At 34.7% G+C, this 14,612-nt stretch overlaps 1 protein-coding gene across 2 annotated transcripts in view; it reads left to right on the top strand.

Moving 5' to 3' along the window:
* Positions 1–14,612, top strand: part of AP1G1 (adaptor related protein complex 1 subunit gamma 1) — a 73,419-nt gene that overhangs the window by 25,230 nt on the left and 33,577 nt on the right. For both annotated transcript variants that reach the window (XM_057711134.1, XM_057711133.1), the window contains exons 3-4: positions 8,295–8,419; positions 13,313–13,454. In XM_057711134.1, coding sequence (XP_057567117.1) covers positions 8,295–8,419; positions 13,313–13,454 — 267 coding nt within the window. The remainder of the gene's footprint in view (positions 1–8,294; positions 8,420–13,312; positions 13,455–14,612) is intronic.

The raw sequence follows: 14,612 nt of genomic DNA, 5'->3' as shown, positions 1-14,612 counted from the left end.
CTTGTTTCCTCATATGTAAAACGGCAACAATCGTAATACTACTTTATAGGGTTATTCGAAAGGTTAATTAAATTAGTAAATGTTAAACATTTATGTTTTATTCTTAGAAAAACTGTCAGACATTACTGATTTTACCATTTCCTAAGGGACAGCAATTTAGGAAATTTAGAAATTTAGGAAAAGCACTGAATTCTAAAAGAGATGTTCTTACGTGGGTCTTTTATTTAGAACTCTCTTAGTAATGTAAGAGACCACATCTTCACCATTTTTACAACAAAAGCAAGGATAGATTTCTTGTAGGGTTTGTAACCTTTCACGTGTCTGGCTTTAACACAACTCAGAAATAAAGTTGAATCTCTGAAGAAGTGGGTAGATTGCAGGAGTTGAAAATAGTGGCTCAGGGCCCAAATTTTTCATGGTGTATTTTGTTTGTCTTGCACAGTACTTAAAATTGTTTTGAATTTGCTGGCAAGATATAAAAATCAAAGAATTTCTCATAGAACTTTGGATTTCTAGTTTCTCTTAGGAAATCACAGGATTTGGCAGTGCTGGATCCACATTTTCACATGGCTGTAGTAGGCTGGCGACCTTCTCTAGGCTGGACATGCATTCTTTTTCTTCCCAGTTACAACCTGCCTGCTGTACCCAATTACCTGTCTACAGTAGTCTTCCTCTCCATCAGTACAGTATAGTATAGCATTTCACTTCCTTAGTTTCTCTAAAGTTTTACTGTGTTCTCCATAAGGTCTTACACATCTTTGAAACATTGCTAGGTTCCTTGGAGCTCTTGTTATTGTAAATAGCATCTTTAAAATGTTTAATAATTATGTTGTAGGTATATAGAAATGTAATATGTAATATATAATATATGTAATATGTGTATTATATATTATATAGTATAATAAATATATATGTATTGATTTTTGTCTGTTTATCTGCCCAACAACATTACTTAGTCTAAGAGTCCCTGTGGACTCTGTTGTTTCCATATAATCAACACTACTGTCTGCAAGTGATGGCAGTTGCCTTCCTTTTCCATCCTTAAACATTTTCTTGTTTCCTTACTCTGTTGTACATGTAGAACAATATTGAAAAGAGGTGATAGCAGGCATCCTTGCCTTGAGCACCCTTAAGCTCAGATTGTGGTCTCTGAGAATACCCTTTTCGTAAATAAAAAGAAATACCCTTTTATTCTAAAAGGGTTAGGCCCATTGGAAAGATGGCTGATCCCAGATCTCGGGCAGGAAATGTACAAAATAAGCTTGGACTGTTGTACTGTGCCAGAAATCAAGAAAAACTATAGAGATCATATTAAAAGGATTTGGTAACCACGAGAGAAGGCTGTCATGCCTCAAAATGAGGAAGTTTGAACTTTAATAAAAGTAATAATTATAATTGAAACATACCAAGTAAGTTTATATCAATGAGTTAACAGTAATTAAAAATTTTTTAAAAAACTTCATTGGTTATCTTTGGAGAATATTAGAGAACTGACTCATTATTTTGAAAACTGATAAATAAGAAGAAACATTTATCCTGCCTTTCCTTACCAGTAGTTCCTTCTGAAGGAGCCATCGGTAATCCAATGGTGTACATAGAGAAGTTGCTCCTTAGAGGGATAGTCCAGCTAATAAATGAGGATGGAATGGAAGAATTAGAATATTACCATTTGGCAACCCCTGATGATCACCAGTGTTGCCAGTGTCACAAAGGAGAGACAACCACCAGAAATAACTATATGCCTCCAGATGAAAGTTCATACCACTACCTGTGAATTATGTTTGCTAAATCAAAACAAAACAAAAACCGATAAACCTGAATCTAATCAAGCCTCTTTGTCTGTTTAAAAAGAGACATTCCATAGCAATGAATATGACTGAATTGGAGCTTCTTGTCTGGATGTGAGTAATGCTCAAAAGATGTTGAGTGAAAAGAGCAGGAATACAATATTATACGTTGTGTAAAGTTTAAAACATTCAAAGACAATTGTCTCTACCTGTATAGCTAAGGACATATGACATGACAGTGATCCACTGATAAAGCTCAGTGGGTCAAATTTTTGAGTAAATTTTCTCAAGAGGAAAAAAATATGGGATATAATAGGAGTATTAATGCCAGAAGAATGAAAAAACAGGCTCTGGTCCATACAGATTTTATGTTGCCAGGCTACATAGTGGTAAAGCAGTTATAATCTTGTTCTGCAAAAATGTGTGCATGTGTGTGTAAACTAGAAAGTTATTTCTGAATATTAAAGCGAAATACAAGTAACTTTTTAAAAGACCTAACCAATCAATTGCAGATCCATTAATGTTTACAATATTTTAATTGCATCTTTTCATCAAGATGATTGTTCATATCATAAGGCTCATTGTTAAATTAAAAGCAAACATATATGTACATTTGACCTTTTGGGAAATTGTTTGAAAAGCTAACAAAATGAGTGCAGCTTTTTTCTAAAGGGCAGCCAGATTAAATGTTGGTAAAAGGCAATATTTGTACTTGCTTCAGAAAAATGTAACAAGGCCAGAAACTTGGTAAAGTTCTTCTTTTAAAAATTGCTTTGAAATTCAAAGAAAATTGGAACATTGAGTCATCTTGAAAAAGAATGTAAAAATTAAGTTGTTAGGCTTTCCCTCAAACCCGCTCCAACAGAATACCCTGGGGGGTGAGCTATATATCGTAGAACTCTTCCAGGTGGTTTTGATTAGTGATTTTTAAGGCACTGTATTTGTTCTAAGGGGTGCTGATAACTTCAGTCCCTTAAGGCTTGTTGCTAATGGCTGTCTGGAATGCTTCTGCTGAGAAAATAATCTGAGAAAAATTCAAGGATCAGCTGGAGAAAATTAGTGACTATTTGCCTTAAAGACATGGAGTGTAGGACAACTGTTAGGGTACTGTCTTCCGTGATGTAGCTCAGCTACCTTAATGATGAGGAAACTAGGTCCAGGTTGTTGAAATAACTCTCTTAGGTCTCTTAGCTAGAACCAGGATTTGAGAGGCACAGCTAACTCTGATTGGTTTCTTTCTATCCCACTAAGTGTTATGTAAAGAGATAGAAACGTTTTTTGGATGTTTTCTTAGTTTCTAACCTGAATTGGGTGTCTTTCCTTGTTTTCATAGTAGCTTGTACATGATTATCACTATATATATCATATTTTACGATAAATATTCAAATGCTGGTTTTCTTTTATGTGTCCTTTTGTGTGTCAGTGAGAATGACTAGCACATTGGTTTGGGCAAGCAGGAACTTTCTAAATTAAAACAAAACCATAGTGTCTCAAAACATTTGGAAAGTAAATATAAAAAAAAATCAGTGAGTAGCAGAGTTATCACAGTCAGCCCTTTGGGATGTAGGTGGGGGAAGAGGGAGAAGGTTGCTGTGGATAAGCAAGTATCAGTATATTAAGAGAGTTGTTAAAGGGAGAAATTGATAGTAGGTAAAGAAAACAAAATAACTGTCAGCAGAAAAAAGCACAGCCATCATGGGGAATAGAGATAAGAAAGGTGCATACTTCTTAACAAGCTCCTACGGCATCACAGGTGTGATAGAATAGCACAGTGGTTTGCTCATTATGGGTTTACGTTATCTTAAAAAGGCTGATTGTTTCCATTTACTGAGTTATATTTTCATAGGATTCTGGTCTTAGATTTTTCAAAGGCTTTTTCATGAAATGATCCCAAGACTCAAATGCTTGTTTGTTGTTTTTTGAAATATATGTTGTTTAACTTTGGAGGGGGAAACAAATGATTTCGGTTTGTTTCCTTTTTAATTATAATATTATTGTATTAACTTTTCTAAGCACAGGTTAGGTATAAGTTCTCTTTATCCTGCAGTTTTTTTTCTTCCCAGCCCAATATTATATATCTTTGAAATAAATAGTGACAGTTCATTGATGCAAAATTTAAAAGATACAAAAGGGTATATGATGAAAACTCTTGCTTGCTGTCCTCTTGCAATCACTTAGTTTCCCTCCTTATAGGCAACTTGTGGTATTTGTTTCTTTACTATACTTCCAGAGACATTTTATACATCTCCAGGCAATGGACATACATATTCTTGCCTCTTCCAGAAGTATATTGTAACATACTGTATGCACTGTCCGCTTATTAATGTCTTGAAGATTAGCCTATACCAATATATAAAGAGCTTCCTTATACTTATTTTTTCCAGCTTTACTGACATGCTCATGGTAGTAAATCCAACATAGTATTCCATTATATGTGTGACTCATAATTTATTTAAATGATGTCTTATTAATGGACATTTATTTCCAATCTTACTGTTTAAAGTAATACTACAATGGAATATCTATTATTTTGCTCATATGTGAATATAAATGTATTGTAAGTCCCTAAAAGTGGATTTGTTGAGTCAAAGGGTATGCGTGTTTGTAATTTAGATAGGCCAAATATTTCTCATTACATCTTGTGCCAGTTTATACTCCCATTACTAATGTCCTTGCACTATTATGACAGTTTTTTATCTCTTAATAGGTTAAAAAGTGGTATCTCAGTCTGGTTTTGATTTGCATTTCTTTTTCTTTATATGTAACACAGGTTATATGTTTTCATATAACCTTTTCAGGTGTACAGATCAGTGATGTTTTTAGTAAATTTTCCTAGTTGGCTTTGCTTTTGTTTTATGAGGAGATTGAACTTCATTTTGTATGTTTGGATTATTTTTTAGTTTGAACTGTCTATTCATAGTCTTTGTCTTTTTATATTTGTTGTTCTTTTTAAAAATAAGTTTGTAGAATCCCATTGTATAGGATTTCATTTCTGTGAAATGAGTTGCAAATATTTTTTCCAAGTTTGTCATTTGTCTTTTGACTTTGCTCACAGAGTTTGAGGTAAAAGCAAAAGTTTTCTGTTATCTTGGTGGTGGACTCTTTATGGTGGATTTAAAGCTAGATTTGTGGGTTAGCAGTGTTTCAGGTGGAAGTTTCAAGTAGCTTTAGGAAGTTGAGATTGTTGTCTAAGGGGTGGATACATTTAATTGGTTGCTATTTTTCTTCTGTAACTCATGTAAATGTTGAGTTGTGTTTTTAGTGATTGTTGCTCAAAAGTGGATGCCCTCTCCTCACATTTACCCACATCCCATTGTATCCCCCTCCAATCATTTTGTTTTTCAACATTTGAAAACCTTGATAACACTTTTAATGATGACACGTGGTATAGTATGAGCTCTGTTGCTGGCCACATTAAGTGTGAAGTGTGATCGGAGTTAATCTTTCCCTGGAGGATATATTTCAGAGGCCATTTCCAGTATATAATCTTGGAGCAAAGTCACTATACCAAATGGGGAATATTAAAAAAGAATTAATTTAGTATTTATCCCTTTTAGTTTTTCTTTTGGCTATTTAGTTATTAGGTAAATTTTAACAGCTGTCACAAAAGGCAACAAATTGTACTAATCAGTCATTGATGACTTTTGGTGTGACTGTCTTAAAACTTGGCCTTTAAAAATATGAAGTAATATTAAAGCCAGAATGTCCATCCCATTAGTTCATCTTAAGAAAAAATTATTGGATAGTTTATTTGTGTAATGCTTGGTGTTTGCCAGAAGCATGATTCCATAAGTACGATAAACATACCAGTGATACCTGATGCTTAGGACATTTTCTTTCACTGCTAAAATATTTATAGAATGATTAAATGGGGAGATTTAAAAACCTTCAGTTTGAAAAAGAGAAAGATTTTTCTAATAACATTTTAACTTGTGATTTTCTCATTCACCTCAGCACTAATTTTTCTGCTTACGTTGTAAGAATGACTGTAATCATCTTGTATTTCAGAAATTGTTTTTTGAAATTTAAATTGAATATGTAGTTGGAAGGGAGGAGTTTTTAGATAATGTTTGTCGATCTCAGAGGCATTTCAGTTTTCCTTGGGATCCTAGCTGTTCTCCCTTGGAGGCTTTCATGATGGTATAGTCATCCCACAACCTTTAGGTGTTTTTATTGTAGGTACATTGAGAGAGCAGTTTTTAAATAGTTTGAAACAGATTTATTTGTAAACTCTTTTATGTTCTTCAATTTGACTTCATACATACAGGCAGATTCATATGGGAAGTAGTCTCATGTGCTCTTACATTCCTGTGTACACCAGTCTCTATTTGAGCCGATTTCTTTGGAATGCAGTGATTCTAAATGGGAGCATAGTTTGAAAAACTCTTCTTGAAGAGTCTAACTTGTGTACACCCTTTGAAAACCACTGCCCTAAAGGGAATGTTTGGTCTCTTCCATGTTAGTCAAGATGGGATGATAAAGTATATTAGAGTGACTGTGACGTTCAAGAAAGACTGAGAGAGACAAACTGTTTAACTGCAGGGACTCTTTTTTTTTTTAATTGAAGTATTGTTGATTTACAATATTTTTGTGTTTCAGGTATACAGCAAAGTGATTGAGGTTTTTTTTTTTAAATAAAATTATTTATTTATTTATATTTTTGGCTGCGTTGGGTCTTCGTTGCTGCATGAGGGCTTTCTCTAGTTGTGGAGAGTAGGGGCTACTCTTTGTTGAGGAGTGTGGGCTTCTTAGTGCCGTAGCTTCTCTTGTTGTGGCGCATGGGCTCTAGGCTCTTGGGCTTCAGTAGTTGTGGCACACAGGCTCAGTAGTTGTGGCACACGGGCTTAGTTGCTCTGCAGCATGTGAAATCTTCCCAAACCAGGGCTCGAACCTGTGTCCCCTGCATTGACAGGCAGATTCTTAACCACTGCGCCACCTGGGAAGTCCTGATTGAGTTTTTTTTTTTTAATAACTTATCGAGATATAATTGACATACAATAAACTGCATGTGTTTAAAGTGTACAATTTGATTTTTTTTCTTATTAGTAATGTATATATGGCAATCCCAATCCCCCAATTCATCCCATCCAACCCCCCCCATTGAGTTTAATATTTTTTTCAGATTATATTCCATTATAAGTTATTACAAGATAGCAAATATAGTTCCCTGTGCTATACAGCAAATCCTTGTTGCTTATCTATTTTATGTATAGTAGATTCTACATATAAGTAATATCATGTAACATTTGTCTTTCTCTGACTTCATTTAATATGGTATTCTCGGGCTTCCTAGGTGGCGCAGTGGTTGAGAATCTGCCTGCCAAGGCGGGGGACATGGGTTCCATCCCTGCTCCAGAAAGATCCCACATGCCGCGGAGCAACTAAGCCCGTGCGCCACAACTGTTGAGCCCATGTGCTGCAACTACTGAATCTCATGTGCCTAGAGCCCGTGCTTCGCAACAAGTGAAGCCACGGCAATAAGGAGCCCGCACACCACAATGAACAGTAGCCCCCACTCACCACAACTAAAAAGAAAGCCTGCGCACAGCAAAAAAGACCCAACACAGCCAAATAAATAAATAAATAAATAGATAGGTAAATAAATTAAAAAAAAAAAAATGGTATTCTCTAGTTCCATCCATGTTGCTGCAAATGGTACTATTTCATTCTTTTTTATGATTAATATATATACATATATACACATATACATTTGTACACAAATATACCACATCTTAAGCCAATCATCTGTTGATGGGCACTTGGCTTGTTTGCATGTCTTGGCTATTGTAAATAACTACATGGATTCTTAAGCTCTGAGGACTCTGTAAAGAAGAATTGTGTAAAGAAGAAGTCATATAAAACATTTTTGATTAATTCCATTACTGAGTTTTCCTCTGGCTTTTGTTTGTTTGTTTACATCTGTATTTGATTCCTAAAACCTCACCTGTCCATAGTACTTGGTTTGAGCCCTAAATTTAGTACTTTCCACATTATGTTAAAGTTAGTTATTGTCTGTCTCTTCTTCAGTTGTACATTCCTGGTGTTTAGGACAGTGTTTGGCACTTTGGTATATTTTTACTTACTGAGTTTTTGATATTCAAAATAGGAACCAGACATTAAATACACATGTGAGCTAGGTGTTTGTTTAATATAACCTGGGAATTAAATTAGGAATTAGGTTTATTAAAACCTTATGATAACACTTTTAGTAGTTTGTATGAATATGTAGATCTGAGGTAAACGTCACAGATTATTTGGATGACAAATACCATAGGACCTTGACAAGATGATCTGTTTCAGAACTTTATTATTATTATCATCAAGATATTGAAAGATCTTAAATCTTTGCCTTTTATTTGGGTGGTTTGATGATATAGGTTATACCTATGTACTTGAGTTATCCATTGACTCTGGGCTAAAAACATTGCTTTCCTGATTATGGTAGCAATTTCTTAATTTTTTTCTTTTCTTTTTTCTTTTTCTCTCTCTCTTTTTTTTAATTTGTAGTTGGAGTGCCTCAAGCTTATTGCCTCTCAAAAATTCACAGACAAACGCATTGGCTATTTAGGGGCAATGCTGCTGTTAGATGAAAGACAAGATGTCCATCTTCTCATGACCAACTGTATCAAGAAGTAAGTCTTAATTTCTTTCTTCTAATAACTACTTTGCAGTTTTAGGGTTTTTTTTGGTTTTTTTGGGTGTGATATCAAAAGCTTCTATTTGTTTTTTATATTTACTGTCTAGAATATGTTTGAGCTGCTTTTGGTTCTATAGCTTATATATAAAGAGGCTTAGCAAAGGATTAAAACTTCTGTAGGGAATAATTTAACTAAATGAAGGTATTGCTGTACATTTTGAGTCATAGTAACTATTTAGCAATGAATAAGCATTTGGACTTTCATAGAATAGAAAAAGCATTGGTAAATCTGAGCTTTCTTATATTTTTTTTGAATACCGTGAATAATGAAACATTGCATTTATTAAATAATTACCAGTGTATATTCTGAATAAATACCGTTTAAAGGTAAAAAGAGAGGTCTTGCTTGTCAGCAGTCTAATCCCAGATTCCAGTTGCTGGGAATTATATTTAGCCCTGTGAATTTTTGTCTAAGTCCTTTTTTCTCTAATGGATGCTTTACTGATTTACTAGTCCAGTTATGTGTTGATGCTTGCCATTCTGGAGAAATTAGACGACCTGTGAGTAGGGAATTAACAGTTCTTCTTAGTATCCCTCTTATAATAAATTTCTGTTAGAAAGCTATGGAAGTTCTGTTGGCCATATTGGTTAAAGGTGCTTTTTGGTTTGTTTTGGTTTGTCTATCAGTTTAATCTCCTTTTTTAGATTTCTTTTTCATTTACAGTTTTTCTGTATTTGACAAAAAGTAGAAGCAGGGGGATATAGGTGACCAGTTTGTAGACACTGAACTCATATATTTTGCTGTGGTAAATGTTATAATTTAAAATTTCCCAATGGATAATGAAAACTTTCAGAATGAGAATTATGAATGCTTATAAATATAGAGTGTATCATGTAAAATACATTGACTCTGTGACTTAATTTGGGAGAATCTTATTCTTTTTTGGCCTTGAAATAAATATTAATAATGAAAATACTAAGTTGATCCATTTATTCAACAACTATTTATTGTATACCTGTTGTATGCCAGGAGCCATTGTAAGCTTTGGGGATGGAGAATGAAAAAAATGGACGGAAATTCTTGGTGTCATGGAGGTTACATTTCAGGTGTTTAATGTGACTTTACACATTTATTCTGGACAGACCTCTGAAAGTTTCTTTAATTTTTGTTTTTGTATGCTCTGCTGTCCTTATTACTCAAGCCTTCAATCACATGATAATTTGGCAGTTCTGTCTAGCAGCAAGTTCATATTAGAGAGTTAATACCAAACTCAAGTGTAGATTTGTAGCTTGATAAAAATTGAAGAATGAGGCATATAGGCAAAGAAGGAATCTTTGTGTTTAACTTTAATGAGACCCAGCTAAGCCCCAAGTGAATTTAGGAGAGAGCTACTAATAGTTGGGAATTGATCTGGCGCTTTAGTTTAAGCTCAGTTAAAGGACTTTGGGTCATTCGGGGTTTTTTTGTTTTTGTTTTAATCTGTTAATGGTTTTTTAAAATTTATTTGTGTGGTGTTTTTTGCTCTTTGTTTGTATCATGGGGCATCATAGTGTCCCAGCAGTTTTTCTGTTTAATGATGATGTTTACTTCATTGTTCATTGGCCTAGAAAAACTCTAAGATGTTAATGATCTTGGAATTAAATCTTTAAAAATTAGATATAATATTTTTAGAGCTTGCGTTATGCAAATAATCATTGAAAAATGAATGAAGAGTCAACTAAATATTCTTGGGAACTAGGACCCTAAATGGTAAAGCCATAGTTGAGTTAAACTTTATTTTATCAGTAATTTTTATCTTAAATACTCAGACTGGTAGAAAGTAGCAGACCTGATTGACACTTTACCTTCTGTTTCCTTTCTTTGTTCTTCAGGGAAGACTAAAACCATTTATTAGTACATTTAAAATTACCAATAACGAACCCTTTACAATGTTAACACAAATAAAATGTTTTTATGAAAAATAAACTATTTTCCAGAACAAAAACAATTCAGTGAGAAGAATGGCAGTATTTTACAATTTTGTGAATTTCTTTAATATCTAACCTAATGGAAGCCAGCTAGATGCTTATATTTGCTTCTTCATTCAATTTCTTTAAAATATATATATATATATTTGTATATTTATTTATTTAGCTGCGCCTGGTCTTAGTTGTGGCATGCGGGATGTTTAGTTGCAGCTTGTGAACTCTTGGTTGTGGCATGTGGGATCTAGTTCCCTGACCAGGGCTCGAACCCGGGCCTCTTGTACTGGGAGCGTGAGGTGTTAGCCACTGGACCACCAGGGAAGTCCCTGCATTTGATTTCTTATGTTTTGATTGAAATATACAAAGAAGATCTCGCCTTTTACAGATAATGTAGTTTGAAAAAGAAAGAGGACTTCAATAGCTTTTCAGATAACTGTGGATAATCTTCTATGATACTATATACCAAAACTCCATAAGTGGTAGTTTCTTTAGGTTTAGCTACAACGTGGAACCTGAAACTATATCAGTGAAGTTTGGTTCTTTGTTATTTAAAAACTCATTGGTCTGTCTTACACTTTGATACTTGGCTCTTCTTCCAGAAAGTGTTTCCCAAATAACCATATCTTAATAATTATAGTTGTCAGGTTATTTTTCAAATAAACAAGATGTTCATTTTAAAAGTAGCTAGATCGTAGTTTAAGTTGCAAATGAAACAAATACACAAGTGCTTTTCTTTGAGATTGCCACTTTATTTCAGTATGAACTGGAAATACTTTATGCATACTGTTTTGTCACAAATATTAAAAAATGTGCATTCAAGGGTCAAGGTATATGGGAGTTCCTTGATAGCTTGATGGTTAGGATTCCAGACTTTCACTGCGGTGGCCTGGGTTCAATCCCCTGATTAGGGAACTGAGATCCTGCAAGCCATGTGGCATGGCCTAAAAAAAAAAAAAAAAGTCAAAGTATAATAAAACTAATCATTTTTACTGCTTTGTCATGACTACTGTCATGTCAGTATTAAATGAAACTCCCTCCCTCCCTCCCTTCCATCTTTCACTGTGTAAGTATGTGGCAGTGAATTCAGTGACTACTAATACAGTTTGGTGCCTCTGGTCTGATTTGTGCTAATGTGCCATAGTGTTTCCCACCACTGCCTTTGTACTATCAGTGTGGATGTCAATAAAGCTGACAAATGATGAGTTAGTATTGTGAAAATAGTTTGTGTCTCATGGACCCCCTGAAACAGTCTTGGGGACTTCCAGAGATTCTTTAATCACAGTTTGAGAAGCACTGAATGAAAGGATTTTAAAATGCTCTTGGACTTCCCTGGAGGCGCAGTGGTTAAGATTTCACCTGCCGGGCTTCCTAGGTGACGCAGTGGTTAAGAATCCGCCTGCCAATGCAGGGAACATGGGTTCGATCCCTGCTCCAGGAAGATCCCACATGCCACGGAGCAGCTAAGCCCGTGCGCCACAACTATTGAGCCTGCACTATAGAGCCCGTGAGCCACAACTATTGAGTCCATGTGCTGCAGCTACTGAAGCCCATGCGCCTAGAGCCCGTGCTCCAAAACAAGAGAGGCCACAGCAATGAGGAGCCCGCGCACCACAATGAAGAGTAGCCCTCACTCATTGCAACTAAAGAAAGCCCGCGCACAGCAAAAAAGACCCAACACAGCCAATAAAATAAATAAATAAATTAATTAATTAAAGAAAAAAATAGATTCCACCTGCCAATGCAGGAGACATGGGTTTGAGCCCTGGTCCAGGAAGATCCCACATGCCATGAAGCAACTAAGCCCGTGCGCCACAATTGCTGAACCTGCTCTCTAGAGTCACAACTACTGAAGCTTGTGCACCTAGAGCCCATGCTCCGCAACAAGAGAAGCCACCACACTGAGAAGCCTGAGCACTGCAATGAAGAGTAGCCCCTGCTTGCCACAGCTAGAGAAAGCCTGTGCGCAGCAGCAAAGACCCAATGCAACCAAAAATAAAATTAAAAAATAAAAACTAAAATGCTCTTAAAGTTAGTAGAAGTAGCATAACTCAGCATAATAGTTCAGCTTCTGAATAGTAAGAGTTGATAATACATATATAAGTTTACTGTTTCAAGCTTTTAATATTCCAACTTTTCTGAAAGTATACTTCCTGGCTGATTTAGGAATAATTTTGTACAATAATCAGTGCCTGTTAGAGATAGAACTTTTTGTATCTGTATCACTAGATACTAAGCCTCACTGTAAACATCTAGCTCAGTTTAAGGTGGTTCAATTATCTTTTTAGTTACTGTTTTTTAGTAACTATCTTTAGTTACTATTTTTTAATTTCTCTCTTTTTAGTTACTATTTTTTTCTTCTTTTGAATAAATAAAAGTATAAAAATTATTGTAACATCAAGGTTGATACTATACCATAAGATCAAAGATTTTAGATTGTTTCCATTTTGATGTTTGTCATCTTAAATACTCTTGCAGTAGAGATTGTGTTTTCTGAATTTTTTTAAAGTTTTGGTTAATGCCTTACTTTTTTTCTAGTTAGTAGGAGAGCATATTAAAATCTTTTAAAGATACAGTTGTGTTTCATATTCTCTCATTGATGGTTTTTACTTTCAGTGGTTTGCTGAGTTTTCTAAAGAGAGTTGTCTTTTAACATCTAACAGATAGCATGTTGTCCAGTTTCTGTTGCTTTGGTATTTGGAAACATTGGGTTGCAAGCATGTAGAATAGACTGTCAGTCAGTTTGCTGTGTTGTAGTTTGTAATAAAGTTAGAATAAACACTTTTTGCAAAAATAATCCTAATAAACATTTTACTTATTAGAGAAACTGTGACTTGTTCAGAGCTACCTTGTTAGATTGTGAAGCTTCTTCATGGGGAGCACCAGGCACGGTATGTTCATTTCTGCCACCTTCTTTCTTTTGCAGTGATCTTAATCATAGCACGCAATATGTACAGGGGCTAGCACTTTGTACCCTCGGCTGCATGGGCTCCTCAGAGATGTGCAGAGATCTTGCAGGAGAGGTAGAGAAACTCTTGAAAACCTCCAACTCTTACTTAAGAAAAAAGGTAACTTTCCATGAAACCAAATGTCTGCATTTGGATTAGGGAGTATTATGGAGAAGAGAAGGCAGACTATTCATTTTTGAAAGCTCAAATGATAATATAACTTATCTTTCTCTGTGCAGTAAATGTATTTTAAATGATTATGTACAAATCAGTTGTTTATAAATCAAAATCTGTTTTTTCTACTAATTTTGGAGGTGATTTTTTTATTGCTATTTAACTCTCCAGTTGATAAGCGATTGTGAACACTTTAATTCTCTTGATTCCTAATTTTTCAAGGAAATGACTTATAAACAAACAAATGTTTCTGGATCCTAGATGGTATACCTAATTACTTCCTAGATTACTTGATTCTAAACAGTATTAAAGTGGTAATGAACAGATCTTTATGAATTTATTTTAGTGCCCATGTCTTTGTATTAGGGCCTTTGAATCTTGGAAGTGCAGTTCCATTGTGACCTAAATAATTATTAGGGAATGATTTAGAACATACTTCCTAAAATTGGTATATCTAAATGGAATAGTAATGGAAGACAGTGATCTTATTCACTTACCTGCTTTTATTTGTTAATATAAACATTTTGTTGTTATTTTATTGTGCTTGAATCCTAAAACTTTCATAAACAAAGGGTGTAAAATTTAGGACTTTAGAAGTGAATCACATAATATCGTCTGGTTGGCATTTATTGTGCCTCTGTGTTAATGGTGTAAGACAAAGCTATTGAAAGGGCCAAGCTGTTTTCCAGGATCATACACTGTTAATGACAGCTACAGACCAAAGCCAGTCCTTTCTCTAAAGAATGTATGGGCTGCTCTTGTTCAGAAAGATTAAATAAATATTAATAAAGGTTAATAATTATTAAGTAAAATATTCCTGCAGATTAGAAAAATAAAATTGTATCCCCCAACTGTAGCATGGGAAGAATTAGCTGAAATCTTTTCTTGTTAATGTATCTAAACTTTTATGGTATTCAGTTCCAACAGATAGTAGTTATGCTCCCTTTTATGGGGGGCGGGGGTGGGGGTGGTTAACCAAAGTCAGTCTTTCAATATCTTTCTTTCCTGTGAACAAGCTACGAAGCTCTTCTCTTCAGTAGAGACTAGCTAACTGAGAGACTTTACTAAGATACTAAGTAAGTTTCAAACGATTTTCTTGATTTC

Source organism: Hippopotamus amphibius, chromosome 16, assembly GCF_030028045.1.
Source record: "Hippopotamus amphibius kiboko isolate mHipAmp2 chromosome 16, mHipAmp2.hap2, whole genome shotgun sequence".
Lineage (NCBI taxonomy): Eukaryota > Metazoa > Chordata > Mammalia > Artiodactyla > Hippopotamidae > Hippopotamus > Hippopotamus amphibius.
The sequence above is the reverse complement of the archived record's forward strand: the minus strand, read 5'-3'. Positions and strand labels throughout refer to the sequence as shown.